Below are 12,366 nucleotides of genomic sequence, written 5' to 3' on the forward strand. Positions count from 1 at the left end.
GACGGTGAAGGGGGCGAGCGCCGTGGCGCAGGTGGCCCTGGGCTTCGCGCTGCCGCTGGGCGTCATGGTAGCCTGCTACGCGCTCCTGGGCCGCACGCTGCTGGCCGCCAGGGGGCCCGAGCGCCGGCGTGCGCTGCGCGTCGTGGTGGCTCTGGTGGCGGCCTTCGTGGTGCTGCAGCTGCCCTACAGCCTCGCCCTGCTGCTGGATACGGCCGATCTACTGGCTGCGCGCGAGCGGAGCTGCCCCGCCAGCAAACGCAAGGATGTCGCACTGCTGGTGACCAGCGGCTTGGCCCTCGCCCGCTGCGGCCTCAATCCAGTGCTCTACGCCTTCCTGGGTCTGCGCTTCCGCCAGGACCTGCGGAGGCTGCTACGGGGTGGGGGATGCCCCTCAGGGCCTCATCGCCGCCGCGGCTGCCCCCGCCGGCCCCGCCTTTCTTCCTGCTCAGCTCCCACGGAGACCCACAGTCTCTCCTGGGACAACTAGGGCTGCGAATCTAGAGGAGGGGGCAGGCTGAGGGTTGTGGGAAAGGGGAGTAGGTGGGGGGACACTGAGAAAGAGACAGGGACCTAAAGGGACTACCTCTGTGCCTTGCCACATTAAATCGATAACATGGAAATTAGATGCAACCCAACAACTGTTACTATTTTTGAGTCACCGACTTGGAAGTGATTTGTGGCAGGGCAGAGCCGGTGGGTTAACATCCCGCCCACGCCCGCCCCTCAACCCCAGCGCTTGGCTCTCTGAGTGGAAGACGCTGAGGGCCTGGGTTGGGGTAGGGGGCTGCTGAGTCTGCTAAAGCTCTAGCCACTGACACTCCCTCCACCGTCACCCGGCCTCAGCCAACAGAGGTGAGGTGGGAAAGCTGCCAGGCAAGGAGGGGCGCGGGTTCCTCTTGCAATACTGTAAAGCAGAGCTTTCTAACAACCAGAGCGCTCTCCAGTAATGGCTGCCTTAGCAAATACGGAGTTCCCGCTATTGGAATGTTCAGACTGTCGTGGACGCTGTGGGCCTTTGCGTGGTGTGGAGGGAGGGGGGAGAGGGGCAAGAGATTCCCGTTTTGGGTGGGCATTTGGATTACATTACCACTTTACAATCCCTTCCTAGTGTCTGATGGAAGGAAAATGAAAAAATTAATTTTAAAAGTTGAGTTGAAGTTTTTCACCTTGAAGAAAAACCTAGGAGGGATTGCAATCTGCAAATTTCCGGAGTAGTTATCATGGGTGTGGTGGGGGTGAGGGATACTTGCTGTTCTCCATCTTCTCTGGGGACTGGGTCAGAGGAAATGCACTGAGCTGGCCGGAAAGAGAGAGGTTGGATATGGGAAAAAACTTCTCTGCAGGCAAGGGCCTGGGATTCAGACCGGGAAGATGGTTGTGGTATCTCTATTCCTAGGAAATCTCTCAGTACAGGCCACTCTCATCTGGAGAGAGGCCACAGCCGAGATGGCCTCTAAACCTGCTCGCATTGATTCCTGGTCTTTGTTTTACACAATCACAACGGGCAGGATGGTGTTCACGTGCGACAGTTCTCGCGGTTTAATACCGGTCAGCAAAGCTGTCCCCACCACTCCAGCCTGGAGTCTAGGGTCGAGAAGGGCGGGGCGTGGCGAGGAGGTCTCAAGGGAGGCGCTGGCCCGATGGCCCCGCCCGTCCCGCCCTGCCCCGCCCCTCCCCGCCCAGCCCAGCCCAGCCCGGGCTAGCAGTCCTTCTCAGAGCCTCCGGCAGCAGCTGCGAAAAGAGGTCCCCCACGGCCTCTAGGGGCCAGGATCCAGGGAAGGCCCGGAGACGGCGCCGATCCTCAAAGGGTCCCCCACGCAAGCCACTGGGGACCGAGCTGGAACCCCCAATCAGAGATCTCGGGAATCGCCGCTGAGTCAGCAACACGCGCGCGCGCCCGCGAAGGCCGCGGCCCCGCCCCGGCCGCCTAACGCCTGGGTTAACCCCTTCCTACACAGAACCGCAGGATATTCGCCCTAAGAGGCCTCCACTCTGTTCCGAGACCACAGAATTCCTTAGAATCTCAAGTCTCTCTCCCCAGCTGAGTTCGGTGAGCTGTGAGCTCTATATTCGATTTTATTTCTGGCCTAGGTCTGCGCCTTCCCACAGTGCCTGCCTCAACTGCTTCACCTCAAAAAGGAGGTGAGGCCAAGTGCAGTGGCTCACACCTATAATCCCAGCACTTTGGAAAGCCAAGCTGGGAGGATCACTTGAGCCCAGGAGTTCGAGACCAGCCTAGGCAACATAGTGAGGCTCCATTTCTACAAAAAATAAATTTAAAAAATTAGCCAGGCATAGTGGTGTGCGCCTGTAGTCCCAGCTCCTGGAAAGGCTGAGGTGGGAGGATCCCTTGAGCCCAGGAGTAGTAAACTATGATGGCTCTACCGCACCCCAGCCTGGGCAAAACAGCGAGACCCTGTGTGGAAGGAAAAAAAAAAAAAAAAAAGGACAAGGACAGGGGAGAGCTGAATCAGACCCAGAAACTCGAGAAACTGGACTCCTCCCCAGACGTGGAGGGCCACCTCCAGAGCTACATCCTCTTAGTAGCCAAGGCGTTTCCCTTTCTCAGGGACCCTGAGACGAGACAGGGGTTCAGAGAGCGACAGTTGGGTTTTCCTCTGTCCTGTACCAAAGCTCCTCACAGGGATTTTAATTTGTTGGTTGGTGAGCCAAGAGTTAAACCAAGAGCCTGAAGGCGGGCTTCCGTGACGTCACTAGCACCCCGCGTCCGACCTCAGAGACTGGGGCGTGGCTAACATCGCCTCGTCCCCTCCCTCCCTGTTTCCCCGCCCCTCCCCGCTGTCACCCAGCCAGGGGCACATGATGCAACCCACCGCGGTTTCAGCCGTCTGATTGGTAGCCGCGCCCGGCGCCAGGCACAGGGATTGGACAGAGGAGGCTGTGACGAAACCTGGACCCTGCCTAGTAAAGAAGGGAGGAGAGAAAGAAGAGAGAAGGGGGGGCCCCCGGGAGGGAGGGGGCTGGGGGGGCGGGGTCCCAGCTCTGTGCTCGCGCCCCCAGCGCGCCAGTCCCGGGGCTGCAGGGAGCGCAGCGCGCGCGGCCCGGGCCCCGGCCACCGGACGCCCTACCGGACACGACCCTCCCTGGAGCTTGGACAACTGCCCACCTCGGACGCTGCACCGGACACTGCCCCCCACAGGGCTGGACACTCCAACGGACACTACTTCCCAGCTCCGGACATTGCTCCCTCCTCTCCCGGGGCCCTGGACGCTTTTCCCCCTCCCCCCTCCGGGGGCCCAGACACTGAGCCCCCCTCAGCGTCTGGCTAGCGTCCCCTTGCACCCCAGCCCAGGACACTGCCTCCTCCCTGTGCTCTTCTCCCTCCTGCTCCTCCCACCTCATCTTTCCCCTGCTGGGGTCGGAGCCCCGCCAGTTCCTCCGACCCCCTGCTGCTCGGCCGCGGCTGCCCGCGCCCCCATCCCCGGCTCCTCGCCCGGATGCCTCTCCCCGGGGGACTGTGGTGGCTTCTCTGCTGCCGTCGAGGCTTCACTCTTCTGCACCGGGACTACGGGGACGGCGAGCTTAGCGGGGACGGGGACGAGGACGAGGACGAGGAAACCTTTGAGCTACGGACCCCGAGTCCAGCGGGCGGCGGGAGGGTAAGTCCGGGGGGTTCGGAGCCTCGTCTCAATCACTCTCTCTGTAACCGACCGTGGAACTCGCTCCAGCCTCCAGCCACACGCTGCGCGCTTGGCGAACTAGGGACGTAGGAGAGGTTTTTGCCTGGGGGCCAAAGCCCCCGGGAGCTCTCGGAGCAGCAGCCCTACTCGGGATGTGCCTGTGGGCCTCCCGCCGCAGGCTGGGCGCTGTCCACCTGCTGGGGGCCCTGAGGCAGGGGAGGCGTCACGCGTGGCCCGACCTGGCCCTGCCTCTCCCTTCCCCGCTGGGCCCGCGTCCCATCCCGTCTCCTTCCGCCTCCGCCAGCGCCGAGGAATGTGGCGAGGCCGGCTGGGCGGCTCGAACGCCTGGGTCCCCCTCCGCTCCCAGTTCGCAAGCGCTGAGGCCAGATGCGAGAGCTCCCGTTGCGGAGACCTGGGCGAGGGGGAGAAGTCATCCCAGGATTGGGGTCTGTGGCGGGGACCCCACGGAGAAGGAGGTGGGGGCTCTTTGAGGACCCCTCCTCATTACCCTGCCATTCAGGACAGAACTCTCGGCTTTCCCGGGTGAGGCTCCTGGGAAACCCCTGAGGGAATGGATGGTGAGGGACACTGGGCTGCTGCCTGATTTTGTCGAATCTCCCCGTGGGGAAACGGAGGCACGATTGGTGTGGGAGACCTCCATCCCCTGACGTCTCCTCCCCCATCCCCCCTGCACACTGGCGGCCAGACTCCCGTGTGCTGTGGCCCAGGTCAGGCTCCCATCCCCCGCACAGGGGTCCGCAGCAGGCCCAGTGGCTCGGTGCCCGGGTGGGGCGGGCTGCGCCGCCGGGGCCGGCGCCAGCACCTGGCGGAGGCGGAGGGTGGATAAATATAGAGGGGGGGAGGGAGGGAAGCAGGGCACTGCGATTAGGGGAGTTAGCCTAAGAGGGTGGTCAGTACCTGCCACATGTGGTGTGGCTGATAGCCCCACTCAGACCTTCCAGAAAATAGGTAGAGGTTCACATAGAAAAGTCGCAGGACCCAGGCGTCCCCAAGCTTCCCGCTTGGGCAGGGTCGGCTTTACCAGGCCATTGCCTCCCTCATGCTCCACCTCAACTCCCCCTTTCCTGGAGTCTGGGGACAGGTGTCCCTGGCCCCCTCCCCCACCTCCCCCTCTTGGCACTAGCAGTCTGGGAGCAATATGAGGATGGCACGGTTCCCGCCTGGCTGGCCTCCGGGTTGGGTTTGTGGCCTCTCTCAGACCCCAGTCTACAGTTGAAGTTCCAGGACAGGGGGAAGGGAGGGGGAGGGGGAGGGCAAAACCCTGAACTACACCTGCCTCCAGAGGGTGTGCCATTCCTCAGTCTGGCCCGCCCTTCCTAAGCCCCAGAAAAGCGGCAGGGTCTCTGCTCACGGTTGAGTCTCAGGAGAGTCTATGGGAGAATGTAAGACGCTTTTGGAGAAAGCCCTATACTGAAAGGGTCCCTCTGCCCTTCATTCACCTCTGTGCCTACCACCTGTCCTGCCTTGGCCAGGGAGGCAGTGTGAGAGAAGGGAAAACGAGGAGGAGAGGGTGCCTTGGAGCCTGGCAGAGCGAGCTAACCTCTCCTTTTTCAAAGATGGGGAAACTAAGGCCCAGAGATGGAAAGAGACTTGCCCAAGGTTCCACAGTGAGTTAGTGGTGGAGCGGGAATTGGAACCCGGGTCTCCTGACTCTCTGCCCAGTGCTCTTTCCACCCTACCCTACCCTTGATTGTATCTTCAAAGGGTGACTGAGAGGAGCCTTGGCTCCTTAGCTCCTGCTGTTCTGGAGAGTTTGTCCTGTTGCGATAGGCGGGAGGGGCGAGCCCAGCGGCTCCAGCGCTCTCCACCCCAGTCACGACCCCACTCTGTGATTCCTTCCTCAATCCCCTGAGCAGCCCTGTCCCGAGGGCAGAAGGCACGAACCTTGCACAGGAAGGGCTTTGACCCTAAGGGCTTCCCCGCCTGTCTCCGCAGGGTCCCCTGGAAGTGACGCTGACTCAGCCGGTGAGGAGCGGGCCTGTCTCCAACAGGTGAGCTACGCCCCTACGTCCCACAGTCTCGAGACCCCAGCCTGTTCCTGGGACCCCCATCCTCACTGTCTCCTCTAGCGGTTGCGCAATAAGGGAGAGGCCCTACGCCGGACGCTGTGGTTTGGCTGGGGTCCCGGGGGGGAGGTCCGGCTGGGGGCGCGGGGAGAAAGAGGGGGGTCGGGGCTATTTCTGGTGCGAGGTCAGAATGGCCCAGCGGTTCCCACAGCCTGGGGGAGGGGTGCCCAGCTTGGGAGCAGACACCCTTGCGGTCTGGGGAGCCCCTACAGAGGAGCCCCCTAGAGGCGGAGTGGAGGCCCAACCCTCCCTCCCCTCTGGCCCAGGCTGCAGAGCTGGGAGGAAACTTGGAGCCTCATCCCGGAGAAAGGGCTGCCGGAGGACGACCCAGACATCGTTGTGAAAGGTAGAGACCCCCTCAGTGCACTCTGGAGGTCCCCAATCCCAACCCTCCAGAGAATATGTGTCCTACTGATGTTCCTTCCCTCCCTCTCCTGCCCCCAGGTTGGCTGTACCGGGAGCCCCGCGGAGGAGGGGCGCGACCCTGGCTGCCCCCGCGCCGAGCCTGGTTTGTGCTCACGAGGGACTCCTTGGATCAGTTCAGCAGTAGCGGGAAGGGGGCGCGGCGTCTCGGGAGCCTGGTGCTCACCAGCCTGTGCTCGGTGACCGGCCCAGAGCGCAGGCGTAAGGAGACAGGTGAGACCTCCTGGGGACTCTCTTACCTTCCTGGGCAGGGGCCCCAGCAGACCCTAATGGCCCTCTCCGACCTCTCTTTTCCCCAGGTCTGTGGTCAGTGACTGTGTCTGGTCGGAAACACAGTGTCAGCCTCTGCTCCCCACGCCAGGCGGAGGCTGAGCGCTGGGGGGTGGCATTGCGGGAAGTGATTGCCTCCAAGGCACCCCTGGAGACCCCCACCCAGCTACTGCTCAGGGACATACAGGTAAGAGAGGACACCAGGGAGAGCCAGGAGAGTGGTGGACCCCAAAGCTTTCTGGGCTTGTGAGGAATTCCCTTCCTCATCAAGGTGACCCTCTCCCTGTTCCCCTAGGAAAGTTGCGGGGACCCAGAGGCAGTTGCCCTCATTTACCTGCGGAACCCGATTCTGAGACACACTAGTGGAGCCTTGTACGCCCCGCTCCTGCCCCTGCCCTACGGAGTCAGCGCCCCAGGTGAGTGGTCCCATGGCCCAAGTCCCCTGGATGGGATGGGGTGGATCAGAGGTAAGAATCTGAATCCCTTAACTGGCAGGGACCTAAGCATCCTTTAGGGGCCTGCCAGTTCCTCACTTTTCAAAGGATGAAGGTGAAACTGGAAGCTGGCCAGGGTGGAGGGGAGGAAGCCAGCACCCACAAAAGGGTCCTCTTTGACCACCTTCTCTATGGCTTTCATTCTGACTACTGATTTTCCTTCAGGAGTTTGTACACTCTCCTATTTTTTCATTATACTCTTGAGACCATGCCATATTACCTTTACAAGTGGTATAAAAGCTACCACTTTTATAGAACGTGCTGGCCTCATCCAATTGTACTTCTCCCTAAATGGTTTAGTGACTGGCCCAGGTCCTAAAGTTAGAGGATTAAAGGGTGCTGGGAGAGGAACCCGGGTTTTCTGACTCCTAGTCCATCCTGTTTTCTGACCTATGGTGGTGAGCCTCAGTATCCAGTTACAGAATCTGGGGTGTGAATCTACAGCCCTTCAGCCGTCCCTCTCCCTAAGTCCAAATCCAGGCTTAGTGGGATTGGGAAGGGGATTCCTGGGAGGCAGAGGTTAAGAGTCTGGCTTCGTGGGACCACTGCTTTCCCTTCACTCTTCCTGTCGTTCGTACCCTCCTCTCCCTGCCACCCCATCCCCTTATATTCCCTCTGACTTTCCCCTGGTTCATACCTTCCTCCCAGGGCGCAGCTCTGTGTCCCCTTTCCAAACCGTCCCTCCGCCCCCACCCTCCCACAGGTCCGGGCTATGCACCCCTGCGCGAGGAGGCGGTGCGGCTGTTCTTGGCGCTGCAGGCGCTGGAGGGGGCGCGGCGCCCCGGGCCCTTGATGCAGGGTGTGCTCCAAACCTGCCGGGACTTGCCCGCGCTCCGGGATGAACTCTTCCTGCAGCTGGCTAAGCAGACCTCGGGCCCTGCAGGCCCCCCCGGGCTCCCAGCTACCCAAGACCCTGCGACCCTGCGGTACTGGCAACTCCTCACCTGCATGAGCTGCACCTTCCGGCCTGGGGGAGCTGTGCGGGGGCACCTCCTGGGGCACTTGGAGAGGTGAGAGGGGCGGGGCGGGGGTTACGGCCTAGGCAAGGAGCTACCGGGCTGGGAGAGAACGAAAGGTCTTTTGCAAAAGGCTTGGTAGGTAAAGAACCCAGTAATACATACAGTGCCTTTGTGGAAGATACAAGATCCTATCTCAGTTGTGAGCGGATGAATTACAATAAAACGCCCCCCTTGGGCTGAGGAATTATGAAAAGGCTGCTTTTCCTCGAGCTGATGCAGGCCAGCGCCAGGGCTTAGGAAAATGTAGTAAAGTGGCTGGATTTCGATTTCAGGTCGAAGGAAAATCACGCAGACTTTCGGAAGTGGTGGGAGCAGTTGGGAGAAAGCTGCCAGGGGACTGGAAAAGTAATTCAGCTCTATGCAAAGCACTGGGGATAGACTTAGAAGAGCCTTCAAAAACTTAAGTTGGGGCGGGGAGGAAATCGGCTAGATAAAATAAACTATAAGAGAAGAAGGCAAGAGGGAGGGGAAGAAAAGTCCTTGGAGTATTGATCCTTGGGTTCCTCCCAACCAGGACCGAGCAGGCACTCCCGGACTCGGAATTGGCAGAATATGCGCGCTTCATCCGGAAAGCGCTGGGCCAGACGCGCAGCCGAGAGCTGGTGCCCTCGCTGGCGGAGATTTCCGCGCTGAGCCAACGGCAGGAGCTGCTGTGTACCGTGCACTGTCCAGGGGCTGGTGCCTGTACTGTGGCCATCGACTCCCACACCACGGCGGGGGAGGTGAGGCCAGAGAAAGGCCCCATGACCTCCAACCCACCCTGCCAGCTTCTCACGCTTGTCTCACCCGCTTCCTGGACCCTAGGTTTGCCCCGAGTCTCAGATTATTTTGGTAAGGGAGGGAGTGGTGGTGACAGGACTAAGAGACCCCTTCCAATTGAATCAACCCCTCCCAGAATCCTGGCAAGACCCCTGAGTGGTCTGACTTTCCCCTCACTCTCCTCTTCTAGGTGGCTCGAGAGCTGGTGGGGCGGCTGGGCTTGGCCCGCAGCCGCAACGCATTCGCACTGTACGAGCAGCGAGGGACCCAGGAGCGAGCCCTGGCTGGGGGGACCCTCGTGGCCGACGTGCTCACCAGGTTTGAGAAGTAAATGTCCAGCCCCAGCCCTGCTCTCTATTAGCCCGTACACTTCTCAGCTGAGGTCAGTCGCTAAGCGGACATTATCCAGCGCTTGCCCCTGGCCCTGCGCTGTGGTGTTCGCTGGTTTACAGACCTGCCTGCCGCAGGTTTGCAGTCCGACGCCAGCCTCACCTCCGCGGTGGGCTCCGCCCAGGCCCCGCCCCAAACATATGGACCCGCCCCCACCCCAAGCTGCCCTAGCTGTGCGGTCAGGCTTCTCCCTAGTGCGGCATCCGCTCCTCTTCTGCAGCTTGGCCGCGGAGGAAGCTGGGTTGGAGGACTCGCCCGACTCCGGGTGGAGACTATGTCTGCGTCTTCACGGACCTCTGCACCCTGAGGGGCTGTCCCCAGACGGTCACGAACTGCCTTTCCTCTTTGAGCAGGTGAGGCTCTCCGGCGTTCACGCCTCCAAACAGACCCCCAAGCCTGAACCCCTGGTTTTCGGGCTATCTCGTTACTATGGCAGCCCCGCGGGAGGCTTGACTGGAACCTAGACCTCCTCAGATTCCGAGAGGCGTTTTCGCCTGACGCCGGGTGCCTCCCCTGCAGGCTCACGCTCTGCTGCTGCGGGGCCGGCCGCCCCCACCCGACGACACGCTGCGCGCCCTGGCGGCGCTGCGCCTGCAGAGCCTGCACCGGGACTTCTCGCCGCGGGTGCCCCTGCCCCGCCTGGACCGCCTGCTCCCGCCCCCGGCCCCGCCGCGCGAAGACCCGCCCCGCCCGACCCCCAGGCCGCCCCCCTCCGCTGCCCTGCTGGCCGGGGCCCTCTGGAGCCCGGGCCTGGCCAAGAGGCGGGCGGAGCGGGCACGGCGCGGCGGGGCCGGCCGCATGGCGGGGAGCATGGCCCGCGAGGGAGGAGGCGGCGCCGGCACGGCAGCTGCAGTGCTGGGCGGCTGGAAGCGGCTGCGGGGCATGGGCCGAGCTGAGGCCATGGCCGCCTACCTGGCCCTGGCGGCGCAGTGTCCGGGGTTCGGCGCTGCTCGGTATGACGTTCTGGAGCTGAGCACGGTGAGGGGGAGAAGGGAGAAGGGGACTCTGGCGGCCCAAGCACCACACCTTTGCCCCAGAGCCACAGGTCCCACGGAGGGTCACGTCATTCCCCCACATCCAGAACAGCTGCCCACCTCAAACCCCAGGAGTCACCAGCCCTTGGGCCCTCACATCCCTGGAGCCTTAGCCCCCTCCACAAACGTGCTGTGAATCATAGGGGGATCAGAAAACTCCTGCTCACAGACACCCATCTCCCCCTACCAAAAATAACGCTGGACTCCTCCTTCCACCCTGACTCTGCCCCTGTGTCTGCAGGAGCCTGGTGGGGGTGCTCCACAGAAGCTATGCCTGGGCTTGGGAGCCAAGGCCATGTCTCTCTCCCGGCCGGGGGAGACAGAGCCCATCCACAGTGTCAGCTATGGCCATGTGGCCGCCTGCCAGCTAATGGGCCCCCACACTCTGGCCTTGAGGGTGGGAGAGAGCCAGCTCCTCCTGCAGAGCCCCCAGGTGAGTGGGAAGAGGAGTTGTGGGAGGAGGAGAGAAGGGAAGGGATGTCAGGAAGCATTTTCGGAACACCAAGCATGGGCCAGGTAGAGTTCTAAGCACTGGGGATCCAGCAGTGATCACAGACAAGCTGAAGGAGCTTACACTAGAGTGGGGGAGTCAGACAATAAACAAGGAATCCCAGGCTATGAAGACAGTGAGAAATGCTACAAAGGAAAGAATGATGTGACAGGAAGTCAGAGAAGGGTTCTCAAAAAGGGTGCCATTTAAGCTAGCCAGGGAAGACCTGGGGGAACAGCATTCCAGGTGGAAAGAATTGCAAGGCGGCCAGGTGCAGTGGCTCGTGCCTGTAATCCCACCACTTTGGGAGGCCGGGGCAGGCGGATGACAGGTCAGGAGGTCAAGACCATCCTGACCAACATGGTGAAACCCTGTCTCTACTAAAAATACAAAAATTAGCTGGGGGTGGTGGCGCACACCTGTAGTCCCAGCTACTCGGGAGGCTGAGGTAGAAGAATTGATTGAACCCAGGAGGCAGAGGTTACAGTGAGCCGAGGCACTCCAGCCTGGCAACAGAGCAAGACTCCATCTCAACACCACCACCACCAAAAAAAAAAAAGAATGTTAGAAGAGCAGAAAGAACCAAGTATGACTGGCACATAGAAATGAAGGAGACAGTGGTGATAAGGAAGAAAAGGTTGCAGGGCCATAGCACGTAGGACCGTGGTGGGGAAACTGGAGTCCTAGAGCCTGGAGAAAGGATGAGAAAAAGAAGAGAACCTGGCAGCGCCTGTTGCACACTGACCTCTGCCCTCTCTTAGGTGGAAGAGATCATGCAGCTGGTGAATGCCTACTTGGCCAACCCCTCCCCCGAGAGGCCCTGCAGCAGCTCTTCTCGTCCATGCCAAGACCTGCCAGACACCTCCCCTCCCAGCCAGCACCCGGGCCTGGACGAGCCCCAGGGACAGTCTGGCTGCTTGGGGCAGCTGCAGGACTGAGCCTGCCAAGAGGTCACGACTTCCCTCCTGCCTCCAGCCTGGGCCAGGACTGCTCTGAGATTTGAGGGAAACATGGACCCTTCTGGCCCTGCAGGGACAGGGCACATCCCACACCCAAGGGCTACAATGGGTGTGGGCAATTTTCTAGTTTGTTTCTTAATTTATTTGTAGAAGAGAAGCAAAAAAAAAAAAAAAAAGTTTCTTATTTACACAAACCCTTCCTGTGGGAGTGTTATTCAGTGGGGCAAGTTAGAACCCCATAATGCAGAGCCCCGCCTCTGGGGACACCCACACCCTGGGCTTTTACCAGGCTCTGGGGGAAGTCTGGACACCACAGCGCTTCACCCGCCCCCTCCTTGACCTTCCAGACTTAACCTCCTCCTGGCCATTATGCTGCCACAGGCTTGTGGGTGGAGCAGGCAAACAGGCCTCATTGGAAGCTGGCAGTTACTCACCCTCCCTTTCTTCATTGAGTAGCATACGGATGGCCTCCTGGAATCCCAGAGGCTGGAGGGCAATGAGTCATCAGATCTGGCACTGCCCATTTCTTACACTGGTGTCCAGTTCTGGGCCCATCATTGGTGTGCCTAATGCTTTGGGCCTAGAATGGAGAGAAGCTTGGGGCAGATAACAAACCCATGAATTTCTCTGGCACAGAAAAGTAACTCAGGATGTGCTCAGCCCTACTCTTGAATTCTGTTTCTACTAATCAGGTTAGGTTGAACTGGATTGAGTTCCTGGAACTCTCATGGCCCTGGGCACTGGGAATCTGGAGTCTCGGCTCTTCTGGCCTGCTCGTAATGTAGCGTGCCCTCCTTCGG

At 60.8% G+C, this 12,366-nt stretch overlaps 2 protein-coding genes across 5 annotated transcripts; both read left to right on the forward strand.

Moving 5' to 3' along the window:
- Nucleotides 1-5: 5 nt before the first annotated feature.
- On the forward strand, nucleotides 6-1,217 carry CCR10 (C-C motif chemokine receptor 10). Its single transcript, XM_008012600.3, has one exon. The coding sequence runs from the start codon at nucleotides 65-67 to the stop codon at nucleotides 485-487; it is 423 nt and encodes a 140-aa protein (XP_008010791.2). The 5' UTR covers nucleotides 6-64; the 3' UTR covers nucleotides 488-1,217.
- Nucleotides 1,218-2,984: 1,767 nt separating this feature from the next.
- Nucleotides 2,985-11,760, forward strand: PLEKHH3 (pleckstrin homology, MyTH4 and FERM domain containing H3). Of its 4 annotated transcripts, none has more exons than XR_501088.3 (13): nucleotides 2,985-3,620; nucleotides 5,598-5,653; nucleotides 5,995-6,074; nucleotides 6,173-6,364; nucleotides 6,451-6,608; nucleotides 6,717-6,837; nucleotides 7,619-7,925; nucleotides 8,449-8,656; nucleotides 8,884-9,020; nucleotides 9,304-9,436; nucleotides 9,603-10,036; nucleotides 10,359-10,550; nucleotides 11,369-11,760. XR_501088.3 is itself a non-coding variant. In XM_008012613.3 (13 exons), exons 1-13 carry the CDS (start codon nucleotides 3,459-3,461, stop codon nucleotides 11,543-11,545), a joined length of 2,382 nt encoding a protein of 793 aa, XP_008010804.2. In that variant the 5' UTR covers nucleotides 2,985-3,458; the 3' UTR covers nucleotides 11,546-11,760. The 4 variants fall into 4 exon arrangements, 2 of the variants coding, with proteins under 2 accessions (XP_008010804.2, XP_008010806.2); XR_501089.3 differs by having other exon boundaries at nucleotides 8,884-9,011; XM_008012613.3 differs by having other exon boundaries at nucleotides 9,603-10,061.
- Nucleotides 11,761-12,366: the final 606 nt, after the last annotated feature.

This window comes from Chlorocebus sabaeus, chromosome 16 (assembly GCF_047675955.1).
Source record: "Chlorocebus sabaeus isolate Y175 chromosome 16, mChlSab1.0.hap1, whole genome shotgun sequence".
Classification (NCBI taxonomy): Eukaryota; Metazoa; Chordata; class Mammalia; order Primates; family Cercopithecidae; genus Chlorocebus; species Chlorocebus sabaeus.

What these genes read in the sequence shown, in the direction of transcription:
- CCR10 (XM_008012600.3), top strand. Translation starts at nt 65, where the DNA reads ATGGTAGCCTGCTACGCGCTCCTGGGCCGCACGCTGCTGGCCGCCAGG.
- PLEKHH3 (XM_008012613.3), top strand. Translation starts at nt 3,459, where the DNA reads ATGCCTCTCCCCGGGGGACTGTGGTGGCTTCTCTGCTGCCGTCGAGGC. An exon ending in AGCGGGCCTGTCTCCAACAG is followed by an intron (nt 5,654 to 5,994) that starts GTGAGCTACGCC and finishes CCTCTGGCCCAG; the next exon opens with GCTGCAGAGCTGGGAGGAAA. An exon ending in TCCTCCTGCAGAGCCCCCAG is followed by an intron (nt 10,551 to 11,368) that starts GTGAGTGGGAAG and finishes GCCCTCTCTTAG; the next exon opens with GTGGAAGAGATCATGCAGCT.